This window comes from Scyliorhinus canicula, chromosome 1 (genome assembly GCF_902713615.1).
Source record: "Scyliorhinus canicula chromosome 1, sScyCan1.1, whole genome shotgun sequence".
In the NCBI taxonomy this organism is placed as follows: domain Eukaryota; kingdom Metazoa; phylum Chordata; class Chondrichthyes; order Carcharhiniformes; family Scyliorhinidae; genus Scyliorhinus; species Scyliorhinus canicula.
This window is the reverse complement of record NC_052146.1, coordinates 73121770-73135791: the sequence shown is the minus strand read 5'-3', so window position 1 is coordinate 73135791 and position 14022 is coordinate 73121770. Positions and strand designations below refer to the sequence as shown.

Sequence of the window (14022 nt, the reverse complement as noted above, 5' to 3'; positions counted from 1 at the left end):
GAACACTATTCATGGCGCCCTACACTGCTCTTGCTCATATATTTGCTTTGTTTGGCCCCTTGTTCCGCACTGTAACCAATCACTATTTGTCAATGTACCATTTATCAATGTTCTCTGTTGATTATTCTTTTGTTTACTATGTACGTACTGTGTACATTCCCTCAAAACAGAAAAATACTTTTCACTGTACTTCGGTACATGTGACAACAAATCAAAGTGCTGACATGATGGGCCGAATACTTGCCTTCTGCACCAAAGCAATTCTGTGCTTCAGAGTGTATGATGGTGGAACTTTGTTTTAAATGAAAGGCAGCCTAGCTTGTGGTAGGTGCTGACAAATCTCAAACTGGCATGGCTCTCCAAAACTACTGCTCTTTTCTGCTCTTTTCTTCCACCCTCTGGTTTCCTACCTCAGCCAGGTGATTATGTGGCTGTAGGGTGGGGAGAATGTCTCGACACAATGCTGCAGCCATTGTATTCTGCAACAGGCTTGATTTGCCAGGTGCTCTTTTTATATAGCATCCTTTATTTTTTCTGAAAATGGTGGAAATATATTGGCTTACTTAATGGCAATACTTAGTTTTTCTGCACAGTTTTATTATATCAATTGTCAACAATATAATTAAACAAAGCATTTTCACACTGACAACTGATTAGAAGATGCATCTACCAGTAATTTATACCTGGTAGTCAAAAAGAAAGTAATTGCAAAGTGCTTTAATCGCTGTGCAAGTATACTTGACATCTCCCTTTATTCGAGAGATTAACTGGAACTGTTTTGTTGGGAGAGTTGAGGGAAGGGGGGGGGGGATCACAGGGCTATAAGAACAGTTAAAATAATTCCAAATTTTTGGCTTGCGCAGTATTTTCTCCTTTCCGACAGTTTGTGTATTTGTGAGTTTTTATAATTCATTCTATTCTGTACTAGTACTCAACAGGAAACTACAAAGAAAGCTAATCTGAAACGAGAGAACAAAGCTTATTCTTTTAAGGAACAGATCATTGACATGGAACTTAAGGAGGTAATTAGAAATTTGTTTCATTGTGTCTCTTGGTCGGCCATGTGTTCTTTTTTTATATCCTAACGCCTACTTTCCAACCACCAGCCGAACAACTTTGAAACTCACCCTACCCTCAATGTGAATTTGTATTCTTTCCTGGCAAAATGGTGAAGCCACTGGACTAGTAACCCAGAGGCCCAGCCGAGTGCTCTGGGCGCACGGGTTAAAATCCCACCACACCAGCTGGTGGAATTTAAATTGAATCAATAAATTGGGAATTAAAAGCTGGTGTCAATAAAGGTAAACATGAAACTATCATCAATTGTAAAAGTCTAGCAAATTCACAGATGTCCTCGAGGGAAGGAAATCTGCCATCCTTACCTGGCCGAGTCCAGGCAATGTGGCTGACTCTTAACTACCCTCTGAAATGGCCCTCGCAAGCTATTCAATTCAAGGGAAATTAGGGACGGGTGGCAAATGCTGGCCTTCCCAGTGCCACTCCTACCTGAAATGAATGAATGAATGAAATTGCTTATTGTCACAAGTAGGCTTCAAATGAAGTTACTGTGAAAAGCCCCTAGTCGCCATATTCCGGCGCCTGTTCGGGAAGGCTGTTACGGGAATTGAACCGTGCTGCTGGCCTGCCTTGGTCTGCTTTCAAAGCCAGTGATTTAGCCCTGTGCTAAACAGCCTCATGATGGAATAAAGAAAATAGCAAACATTCCTAAATCCCAATGACCATTTTGGCACATTTGTTCAAAAACCTCATGCTATTATACTAGTTTTTGTATTATGATTTGCAATGATATGAAATCGACCAGACAAAATATCCAACACACTGAAGATGTGGGAAGTGTGAAACTAGCACTCACTTATAATTGCTATTTTTTTTGTGGCTATCAAAAGCTGCTTGTTAAGCATAGACTAATTTTGATTGGGACTGGTGTGTCACAGCAAATGTTAACATTGTTTTATTGTAAAACAATTTGTGACAGGAGATAAAGAAGAAGAAAGGTCTGAAGGATGAGGTGCAGCTGAGCAACAAGCAGAAGGAAATAGTGCAGTGTCAGCTGGAAAAGGAGTCTGTGATCAGGAAGCGGCTACAACAGGTACAGAGAAAAACAAAGACTTCATTTGCAGACTCTTTGTTTTAGAAATGTTTATTTTAGGATGACTTTTGATTTCCTCAAAAGCTATGAGATAACAAATCTTCACGTGCATCCCTTCAGTGTGGTAGCCATCATGGTATTGCAAGCAGCTGGAGTTCTACAGGGCTTCCTACTCCTGACATATTAAAAGCCCTGGGTCTTGCCCCAATTTATTTTTATCCCACATCGAAAGTTCCTGCTGCCAAATGCTTGGGTCAAAGTCTGCAGCCTCTCTGGATAAGAAGGTTGGACTAATCGATCAGTATATCAAAAGTTGTACTGTTTTCGGCCTGTTTAGGTTTTTGTGTGTGCTATATTTCCCTAGATAGCCACAAAGAAAAGAAGTAGAGGTGGCATGCTCTAAGTTTGTCTAAAACTTAGTGCAGGGTTTATTTGGAGATGTTACTCTTACAGTACGAGATGGTGAACTGAAAGTCCACACAAACACTCTGCTGACGGCATTATAGATCATGTGAAGTGCCATGAGCAGGCAGTATTACTTGAATACATAACACTGTTCCTCCTATCAAGTTTCCCAGGAACTGATGGTGTCAGTTTTGACATTGAACTGTCAGAAAATATGAACTGTCATTCTATTCAGGGCAAATGTAAATGCTCTGGATCACATGATAACACCAGGGCAGCACAGTGGTTAGCACAGGTGCTTCACAGCTCCAGGGTCCCAAGTTCAATTCCCGGCTTGGGTCACTGTCTGCACGTTCTTCCCGCGCCTGCGTGGGTTTCCTCCGGGTGCTCCGGTTTCCTCCCACAGTCCAAAGATGTGCAGGTTAGATGGATTGACCATGCCCCTTAGTGTCCAAAAGGTGAGATGGGGTTGCTGGGTCATGGGAATAGGGTGGAGGCGTGGGCTTAAGTAGGGTGCTCTTTCCAACAGCTGGTGCAGACTTCATGGGCCGAATGGCCTCCTTCTGCACTGTAAATTCTATGATCTATCATAGAATTTATCATAGAATTTGCGAACCCTATGTGCCCTCACCTCCTCGAGGGACCAAATAAGGCAAAAACATATTAACTAGCCACAGTCCTGATCCTCTGAATAAATTGCCTGCTTCAGAACTGAGTTTGTTTTTGGCCAGGTCAGAACTTTCGCCTGCCAAAACCTTTTGAAGTTATGTTGAATGCAAATGGCTATTGAAAAATTCCCGTAGATCTCATTAATTTCATGTAGAGAAAAAACTTCTCACATGGGCTTTTCCTAAAGAGAGCAATTGTGAACTTTGAAGACTTTTTATCCAGTGGGCCCACACAGATTATTTCCAACAGGGCCCTGACAGCTTGTATCGAATTCAAACCTGGAGGTGAAAATCCAGTGTGCCAGCTCAATGCTGTTCACTCTCCAAAGTGGTTGTCTGCTTTTGTGTTTACAATCCTGGTGACTTCATGTACTTTGAAGAATTCAGATTGAGGGGGGCACATGTCTGAAAAGAGAATGCTTTTGCAAGTGGGCAGCACGGTAGCACAGTGGTTAGCACAGTTGCTTCACAGCTCTAGGATCCCAGGTTCGATTCCCGGCTTGGGTCACTGTCTGTGCAGAGTCTGCATGTTCTCCCCAGAGGAAGCGTGGGTTTCCTCCGGGTGCTCCAGTTTCCTCCCACAGTCCAAAGATGTGTAGGTTAGGTACATTGGCCATGCTAAATTGCCCATTTTGTGTTAAAACCAAATAGTGGGGTGGGGTTACGGGGATAGGGTGGAGGTGAGGGCTTGGGTCAGGTACTCTCTCCAAGGGCCAGTGCAGACTCGATGGGCCAAATGGCCTCCTGCACTGTAAATTCTATGACTCTATAGACGTTGAATATCTGACTTTTGTCACGTACTTCAATTCTGGAAGTCCACTGGACGCCTGGTACCAAGTGTGTATGTAAATATATGCTTACGTTTGTCACCATTTGCCTAATTTTGACTCTATTTGAATTGGCCTTTTATTGAAAAAACGCTATTCCAATCCATTGTGTTCCCACAGTTAGATGAGGATGTGCAATCCGCTCTGAATGTGCTGAATGCTGTCATCAAAAGGAACCCGACTGGTTTGACGCAGCAAATTCCTACTCTGATTCGCTCGTTCCTACCACTCTTCCAATCACCTCTGGTAGCTCCCAGGCTTAAAGATACATACTTGGCATTAGGTCCCTGTGTCTTGTCAGCAGATCTAAAAAACCTCGGTAAGAGACAAAGCATGTTTTCCAACTCCCGGCTATGGATGGTGAATCTTCACTGGGGTACTATACTCTGAATTTAGTATCTCGTATTTTGCACCATATCTACACCGGAGGGCCTTCTCTCCAGATGGGGGCGCACACACTGTGGGTGGGGCACACACTGCGGGTGGGGGCACACACTGCGGGTGGGACTATATAGTGACAGCACAATTCAATGACTGGGTAACCTTGTGTTCTGTTTATGATTTAGGCTCCCTAATTGGTCATGTAACTCTTCGATTGTTGAAACCTGCCTGCAATTTGGATGAAGCTTGGTGTCAAGAGGAACTTTTAACAGCTACCACCCGTGCTGTGTGTCTACTGCGTTCACGTACTGTGATTAACCGCATTGGCAATGTCGAGGCTGGTACGTCATTCAAATGAAGTGACATGCCATCATCTTGTCATGTCACTTGTGGTCATCACTCAATAAATATGATGAGTTTGGGTTTTGAGGGAATGCAAATCTTTGTTTATAAATTCCAGTCGCAAAACTTCGTGATGTAATCTTTAAATCATCCACTTGTTGAAGTGTACAATATGGAGTTTTTGCTTTCTTCTGCAAAGTTTTGATTTCTCTTTCAGCATTTTATTAATGCTTCCTGTGTTGATTTGTTTCTAATTTCTGTTATGTTGCTGTGACAATACCTCTCTGTGCTCATGTTTGATTTGCTGTCATTTTGAAGTCATTCCTTTATGTTTATGGTCGAGAGTTGGAGCTTTTGTATGGCTTAGCTTTAAGTACTTCAGTGGGTTTTGCTATATTGTCTTGCCTCTTGCAGGTGTGAAACCCCTGATGGCTCCAGCCTTTGCGTATTGCTTCCCGCTCTTGAAGATGGTCTTAACTAACACTGTAAATGACAGTGAAGAAAAGGAGGGGATGCTGATTCAGGCACTTCAAGTGATCAATGAGCATGCTCAGCTAAGATCAGCAACTGACAGCTTTCAGTTAATTGATGAGGTAATATTTGTGCTTTCTTCATTTATAACATGAATATTTAACTTTAAAATATATTCCTATATTTAGTACTTTATCCAATTTTATCCGAACATTCAACATGTATTGATACTTTCAGGGTTTTTGATATGTCTGCACGCTCTGGAAATTCAAGTTGCTTGACAAGGTGATTGAAAAAAATAATGTTGCCGTTTATTCCAATTCAGTAGGACAAGGGGATCACAATTTTAAGTTGTGTAAGATCAGGTCTAGGTTAGATGTCAGGAGGTGGTTCTTTCCTCAGAGGAAGGTGAACTTCTGGAACAAGCTCCTGTCTCCTGTGGCAGATATAGCCTTGTTGAGTTTCTTCAACTGACAGCTGGATGTGCTTCTGGTTGAGGCGGAGATGACCTCTTACAAATAACAGGGAACTCGGGAAGAGAATGATCTTGTGGAATTGTATTGATTGCCTAGTATAGCCCAAGAACATGTCTCCCAGATATTTTTCTCTCATTTGTTTAGTGTGTTTATCTTCCTTGCCTCTGTCGGGATTCCCATGTGGTGCAGCATGTATATAATGTAACACAACATCATAATGGAGGAACATGGGTTTTGGCCCCACAACCCAAAAATGTGCAGAGTAGGTGGATTGGCCACGCTAAATTGCCCCTTAATTGGAAAAAATAATTGGGTAATCTAAATTTAGAAAAAAGAAAAAAGAAAAAAAATGGAGGAACAAACTGGATGGATGGTCTTTACCTGTCTGCCATTACATTCTAGGGGTTTATTTGCGGGTCTAACCCCCGATTCCACTCACTTGTAGGGTAGGGTTACAGCTCCTGATGTGGTGCCTGGAGGGAAGTCCTTAGTTTGTGGTCCTGTTCTCTCCTTCAAGCAGGAAAATGGTCCAAACTATCTGGTATCTCGGGTTCTGAGTGAACCCATGCATCACCGATTCTTTACCCACCTATTTGTGGTTTCACTTTGCCACATTGGAGGGGTGTAGCTCTTGTAGTCAGGAGTTATATTTGAATCAGCCTGCAGGTTCCAGCAGAGACTCACTCTTCTGAGGACGGACTGCGGTAAAGGGTTCAATGGGCAAGAATTTCAAAGCTATAACGTTTCTGACTGCTTCCAGGCATGATGCTCTTCTGGCCACAATTCCTCCCCATCCCCCACCTCCCCAAAGCAGTCACTGTCCCACCACACACAGTGCACCCCAACGATTCCAGCCCTCACTGTGCTCAGTTATAGTATTTAGAACTAGCTATTGTATATTCCACTGATGCTGTTTGTGAAAGAAAGAAGTTGAATTTATATAGTGCCTTTCAGAACATTCCAAAGCACTTTACACTAAGTGACTTAATTTTGAAGTGTAGCTAATATTGCAACATAAGAATTTTTAAAAAATAAATTTAGAGAACCCAATAAATGTTTTCCAATTAAGGGGCAATTTAGCGTGGCCAATCCACCTAGCCTGCACATCTTTGGTATGTGGGGGTGTAACCCACGCAGACACGGGGAGAATGTGCAAACTCCACACGGACAGTGACCCAGAGCCGGGATCGAACCTGGGACCTTGACACTGTAAGGCAGCAGGGCTAACCCACTGCCCTCCATGCTGCCTACAACAGAAGAGATGAAGCAACCAAATGGCGCGGAGGAAGCTCCCACAAACAGCAGTGAAACCATGTATGGTGTTGGTTGAGGGATACCTATTGACCAAGACAGCGGGAAGAGATCCTCTGTTCTTCATCTGAATAGTGCTCTGGAATATTTAATGTACACCTGATAGATAATGTCACACCTGAACTTTCTGATTCCATACCACTCTACGTTACTTGCGTTGTGTAGCCAAAGTCCTTAATCACCAGGCATTATCCCTTGACAGGCAAACACGATGCAAAGTGTCCAGTGTGGATCTAGTACTGGAGCAAATGATTTATTTTGAGTAAATGAAATACGCCACACTGGCTGAGGCAGAATTTGTCTTTAAGTCACTGAAATTATGCAATCCTGCTGCTTCCGTGGAATTGCCTGGCCTCATAATGCCATTCTGATGTCGGGGCTGGAATCCACATTTGGTCAATGCATCTGGGACTTCTCTTTTAGGAAAGTGTTCGATGGATCATGATGGATTTTCAGAGAAATGCAGACATGCATTTCGGATGACGATGTTTATTATGAGGCTTACCTGTCCTGCTTCAGGAAGAGGCGGTTGTATTCGTGGGGTTTACTGGCAAACCCTGGACTCCAATCCCATTTGTCGGGTCTTGCCAGATTTGACGCCATGATTGCTTGAAATTGGGGCTGACCAAGCGTAGTGCGAGGAGTGGGAATGCTGAACCCTTCATGTTTTTTTGAAACTTGAGTTGTTTTGACAGAGCGGTCCTGAGCTGCTGCCACGGATGGAGATGTTACTGCTGCTGACCAGGGTCATTGCCACAGGCTCACCAAGACTCCAGGTATAATCTACACTATCCGATTTCTATAGGGCATTGGATAAAAATATTCTGCTTTTCATTTTGTGGTTCTGTGTATTTTATTTGTATTATTGGTGGTGTTTTATTTTTGCCCACTTGTGGTTTATTTCAGCCAGTTTTTCTTAATTGGAATTTTTTGCTGTCTCGCACTGGTCTCTGTGAGAGTCACTTTTAGCTTGCATGTTAAGTTTTTTTTTGTTGAGGGCTTGTGGTGGATCTCTATTCTGGCTGAGTTGCCCTGGATCTGGGCCAGTGCTAGCGCACAGCATCAGTGCAGTGTGCTCATAGTTCAAACTGTCTTGTGTACATCCTTTTCCACCTGGATTGTTCGGACAATTTTCAGGCGAGCTTGCTTGGCCTTCTGTTTGTTTCCTGTCAGTGTTAGGAAAATTCCTTGTTAAACAGGACACAAACAGATGGCTGTGATGCTTGTGATTATTGTCCAAGTTGGAGATTTGAGTTGGTGGAAAAAAAACAAGTTGCATTTATGTAGTGGTCTCATGACTTGCATGGTTCCTGTGGAAGCTAAGGGAACAGTCTGAATGGATGCTGGTTTTGAAAGATTTTGGTTATCGTTTAAGTCAAATGACTGCCAATATGATGTAATATTATTGCCAATCACAGATGTCTGGCTGTAGGTAGATTGAAAGAAAATATTTGGATCCCTGGTTGTGTGTGAAATATTTAAATTATATCTCTGTCCTCTAGGTACTGGCTTCAAATACGCTAACATCTTTGTGTGCCAGTAGCAGTGGTGAGGAAGGATGTGCATACGCTGAACAGGAGGAGGTTGATGTTCTTTTACAAGCATTACTGTCGCCATGTTCTGCAGTACGAGACGCTGCTCTAAGGGTAAAGAAGCTTTCAGAAATATTTTCAATAAATCAACAAAGAAGTACGGTGGCGAGTTAACCTGCTACATTAATTCCTGGTTTTCCAGTGCATCAAATTTAAAATTCTCATCCTTGTAAAGAATTCAATACCAACCATGTCCTCCGTGTCTCTATCTCCAGTTCTGTACCCTTCCAAAATCTTGCTTCAGCTCTGCCAAGAGTTCCTTGGTCGGGGCCATAGAGTTAGCCGATCCACGGCAAAGATAGCACCCTCCAATCGCTGCCTCTCCACCTTATCCCTATTCCCACCCCACTCATGCCATACCACCGCCTCCCAAAACCGGGGGGGGATGGCGAGACCTCTATATACTCCTGAATTCCTGAAGCCACCTTTCCACAAATCTTTTAATCCGCCAGTAGCGTCGAGTCCATCTTCTATGGGGGCCCCTGTGACTGACCCACACCAACCTCTCATCTGTAAATTGCGGTATGTGGTCTGAAACCAGAATCGCTCCATGTTCCACCCCACTATCCCTGGGAGAATCGAGGTGCCCACCATGAAAAAATCTACACAGGAGTAAAGTCTTTCAAAAACTTTACGCTACTCCAACTTCTTGCATGTTAAGTTCCCCTCCACCAGCGGATGTCCAGGCTTTACAATCTGGAATTCCCACCCTGAACCTCTGTTTCTCTCAAAATCTTAGAATAATCCAAAGTGCTTTACAGTTCTTCTGAAGCGCAGGCACAATTGCGATATGTAGATCCATCCTTTTTTTTTGATGCAAGATCACAGAGGTTTATTAATTAGGCCTTCACTGTACAAAGTTTGGTAGTAGTCAAGGGAATAGCCAGCGAAGCAGCCGATGATGTTGCACCATTAAGAGCCATGAGGTGGTGATGCAGCTGTACAAAACCTTCGTATGGCCACATTTGGAGTTCTGTGTGCAGTTCTGGTCGCCTCATTTTAGGAAGCATGTGGAAGCTTTGGAAAAGGTGCAAAGGAGATTTACCAGGATGTTGCCTGGAATGGAGAGTAGGTCATACGAGGAAAGGTTGAGGGTGCTAGGCCTTTTCTCATTAGAACGGAGAAGGATGAGGGGCGACTTGATAGAAGTTTATAAGATGATCAGGGGAATAGATAGAGCAGACAGTCGGAGATCTTTTTCCCCGGGTGGAACAAACCATTACAAGGGGACATAAATTTAAGGTGAATGGTGGAAGATATAGGGGGGATGTCAGAGGTAGGTTCTTCACCCAGAGAGTAGTGGGGGCATGGAATGCACTGCCTGTGGAAGTAGTTGAGTCGGAAACGTTAGTGACCTTCAAGCGGCTATTGGATAGGTACATGGATTACGGTAGAATGATGAGGTGTAGATTAATTTGTTCTAAATCTAGGACAAAGGTTCGGCACAACATCTATAAGACCATAAGACATAGAAGCAGAAATAGGCCACTCGGCTCATTGAGTCTGCTCCTCGGGCTCATTCTGAGGAGCAGGCTCGATTCAATCATGGCTGATATTTTTCTCATCCTCTTTCTCCAGCCTTCTCCCCATAACCCCTGATCCCCTTATTAATCATGAACCTATCTTCTCTGTCTTAAAGACACTCGGTGATTTGGCCTCCACACCTTTCTGCGGCAAAGAGTTCCACAGATTCACCACCCTCTGTCTGAAGAAATTCCTCCTCATCTCTGTTTTAAAGGATCGTCCCTTTAGTCTGAGATTGTGTCCTCTGGTTCAGTTTTTCCTACAAGTATAAACACTCACTCCAGTCCACTCTATCCAGACCTCCCAATCCTATAAGTTTTAATACGATCCCCCCCATATCCTTCTAAACTCCAACGAGTACAGACCCAGAGTCCTCAACCGTTCCTCATATGACAAGCTCCTCATTCCAGGGATCATTCTTGTGAACCTCCTCTGGACCCTTTCCAAGACCAGCACGTCCTTCCTCAGATACAGAGCCCAAAACTGCTCTCAATACTCCAGATTGGGTCTGTAGAGCCATACACAGCCTCAGAAGTACATCCCTGGTCTTGTATTCTAGCCCTCTCAACTTGAATGCCAACATTGCATTTGCCTTCTTAACTGCTCACTGAACCTGCACGTTAACCTTAAGAGAATCGTGAACAACGACTCCCAAGTCCCTTTGTGCTTCTGATTTCCTAAGCATTTCCCCAAAATTGCCTAAATTTTGTCTTCCAAAGTGCATAACCTCACACTTTTCCACATTGTATTTCATCTGCCACTTTGCCACTCTCCCAGCCTTTCCAAATCTTTATACAGCCCCCTTTACTTCCTCAATACTGTCCCTCTACAGATCTTTGTATCATCTGCAAACTTAGCAACAATACCTTCTGTTCCTTCTTCCAGATCATTAATGTATATTGTGAAAAGTTGTGGTCCCAGCACCAACCTCTGAGGCACACCACTTGTCACCGGCTGCCATCCTGAAAAAGACCCCTTTATCCCCACTCTCTGCCTTCTACCAGTCAGCCAATCCTCTATCCATGTGAGGATCTTACCCTTAACACCATGGGCTCTTAACTTATTTAACAATCTCCTCTGCGGCACCTTGTCAAAGGCTTTCTGGAAATCTAAATAAATGACGTCCACTGGTTCTCCTTTGTCTAACTTCCTTGTTATCTCCTCAAAGAACTCTTAACAGATTTGTCAGTCGTGACCTCCCTTTGACAAAGCCGTGCTGACTCAGTCTTATTTTATCATGCACTTCCAAGTACTCTGCAATCTCATCTTTAATAATGGACTCTAAAATCAATGACCGAAGTCAGGCCTCTCTCCCTTCTTAAACAGCGGTGTTACATTAGCCACATCCAGTACTATGGGACCCTTCCTGCCTCCAGTGATTCCTGAAAGAGCACCACCAATGCCTCCACAATCTCCTTAGCTATCTCTTTTAGAAGTCTGGGGTGTAGTCCATCTGGTCCAGGTGACTTATCCACCTTCAGACCTTTCAGTTTCCCCAAAACCTTCTCCTTAGTGATGGCCACTGCACTCACCTCTGCCCCCTGATTCTCCAGGAGCACTGGCATCCCACTGGTGTCTTCCACCTTGAAGACTGATGCAAAGTAACTGTTCAGTTCGTCTGAAGTTACTTCTCCAGCCATGTTTTCCAGTGGTCCAATGTCTATTTTTGCCTCTCACCTTTTATATGTTGGAAAAACTCTTCCTATCTTTTTTTATGTTAATAGCTAGCTTGCACTCATATTTCATCTTCTCTCCCCTTATTGCTTTTTTAGTTGTGGTCTGCTTGCTTTTATAGGCTTCCCAATCTCCTGGCTTCTCACTAATCCTCGCCACTTTGTATGCGATTTCTTTTGTTTTCATGCTGTCCTTGCCTCACCTCATCAACCATGGGTGCCTTGTCCTCCCCTTAGCATGTTTCCTCCTTCTTGCGATGTATTTCTGTTGTGCCTGCCAAATAACCCCCAAAAACTCCTGCCATTGCTCCACTCTCTTCCCTGCTAGGCTCCTTTTCCAATCAACTCTGGCCAGCTCCTCCCTCGTGTCTTTGTAGTTACCCTTATTTAATTGTAATACCGTTACATCTAATTGCAGCTTCTCCCTCTCAAACTGCAGGGTAAATTCTACCATATTATGGTCGCTGCTCCCTCAGGGTTCCTTCACCTTAAGTTCCCTAATCAAGTCTGTTTTATTACACATCACCAAATGCAGAATTGCCTGTTCCCTAGTAGGCTCTAACACAAGCTGCTCCAAAAAACACCTCTTAAACATTCTACAAATTCCTTTTCTTGGGATCCACTACCAACCTGATTTTCCCAGTCCACCTGCATATTGAAGTCCCCCATGATTATTGTGATATTGCCTTTTTTACTTGCTTTCTCTATCTCCTGATTTATTTTCTGCCCCACATCCTGACTACTGCTAGGGGGCCTGTACATAACCCCATCAGGATCTTTTTACCTTTGTGATTCCTCAACTCTACCCACAGAGATTCTATTCCTTATCTTCCTATATCGCTCCTTCCTATTGATTTAACTTCATTCCTGACTAACAATGCAACCCCGCCCCCTTTGCCCATCTGCCTGTCCTTTAGATAAGACACATATCCTTGTATATTTAGATCCCAGCCCTGATCCACTTCCAGCCACGTATCTGTGATGCCCACATCATCGTACTGGCCAATTTCAATGTGCGCAACAAGCTCATTGTTCCGTATACTGCGCGCATTTAGCTACAGCACTCAATCCTGCATTGACCACCTCCCTTCTCACACTTGTCACCTTTTTTGCTCTGCCTCAGGGTGATGTTGTTCTCTTATTTTTGTTCTCTATTTCCTCTTCAGTTATGACACCTTCTAAGCTAATGCTCTGGTTCCCACCCCCACTGCCATACTAATTTAAATCCTCCCGAGTGACACTTGCAAACCGCCCAGCCAGGATATTGGTGCCCCTCGAGTTTAAATGCAACACAACCTTCTTGTACAGGTCCCACCTGCCCCGGGAGAGTTCCCAGTGTCCAGAAATCTGAAATGTCCTTCTGCATCACTGGTTTAGTCACGTGTTTAGCTGCACTATCCTCCTATTTCTAGCCTCACTGGCATGTGGCACAGGTAGTATTCCTGAGATTACAACCCGAGAGGTCCTACTTTTTAGCTTACTGCCCAACTCACTGAACTCCTTCTACAGCACCTTGTCACTCTTCCTGCCTCTGTCGTTAGTACCTATGTGTACTACGACCTCTGGCTGTTCACCCTCCTGTGTTCTTCAGAGACATCCTGGACTCTGGCACCAGGGAGGCAACACACCAACCTGGAGTCTCTGTCATTTCCATAGAAGCGCCTATCTGTGTCCCTTAGTACAGAGTCCCCTATAACTATCGCTCTCCTGCACTTTGCTCTCCCCTGCTGAGCAACAGAGCCAGTTGTGGTGCCACTGTCACATGTCATGTGACTCTGTTCTTAAAGAGGCATTGTACACAACTACAATAACTCACATAGATAACATTCACGACATTACCCTTGTTCTCGTTCTCTTCACAAAATAACCCAATCAGTTCTCCCATCCAGCACATTCACTCCAAGATAGATCAGACAGTTTGTAACTCAGTAGAGCTCCACGTCCTTCAGTTTAACTGATTGTGCAGCCTCCTGTCTCCAATGTACCCAGTTTATAAATGTCTTGTGATGACTGATTTCACTGCGATACACATTGAGGGAGAGACTCACTGTGGTCACAGTCTGACCCCTCAGGTAAAGGGGACACATCTTGATCAAATTATGTTGGGCAAATCCTTGGGTTTAAGTTAGGCTAAAATGACTTACTGCGCTACAATATAATAACAGGGTTCCATGTGACCACTACAAAAGGCAATGGGCAGAAATGGGATAATTTGCCGCCTTCGTTGATGTTAAGTAGTTGG

The 14022-nt window shown here is 43.8% G+C and overlaps 1 protein-coding gene across 1 annotated transcript in view; it reads left to right on the top strand.

Moving 5' to 3' along the window:
- The window catches only part of gcn1 (GCN1 activator of EIF2AK4), a 175491-nt gene that overhangs the window by 94626 nt on the left and 66843 nt on the right, over positions 1-14022 (top strand). The window contains exons 22-28 of the mRNA XM_038793220.1: positions 929-1022; positions 1997-2110; positions 4131-4329; positions 4577-4732; positions 5148-5326; positions 7687-7767; positions 8494-8637. Coding sequence (XP_038649148.1) covers positions 929-1022; positions 1997-2110; positions 4131-4329; positions 4577-4732; positions 5148-5326; positions 7687-7767; positions 8494-8637 — 967 coding nt within the window. The remainder of the gene's footprint in view (positions 1-928; positions 1023-1996; positions 2111-4130; positions 4330-4576; positions 4733-5147; positions 5327-7686; positions 7768-8493; positions 8638-14022) is intronic.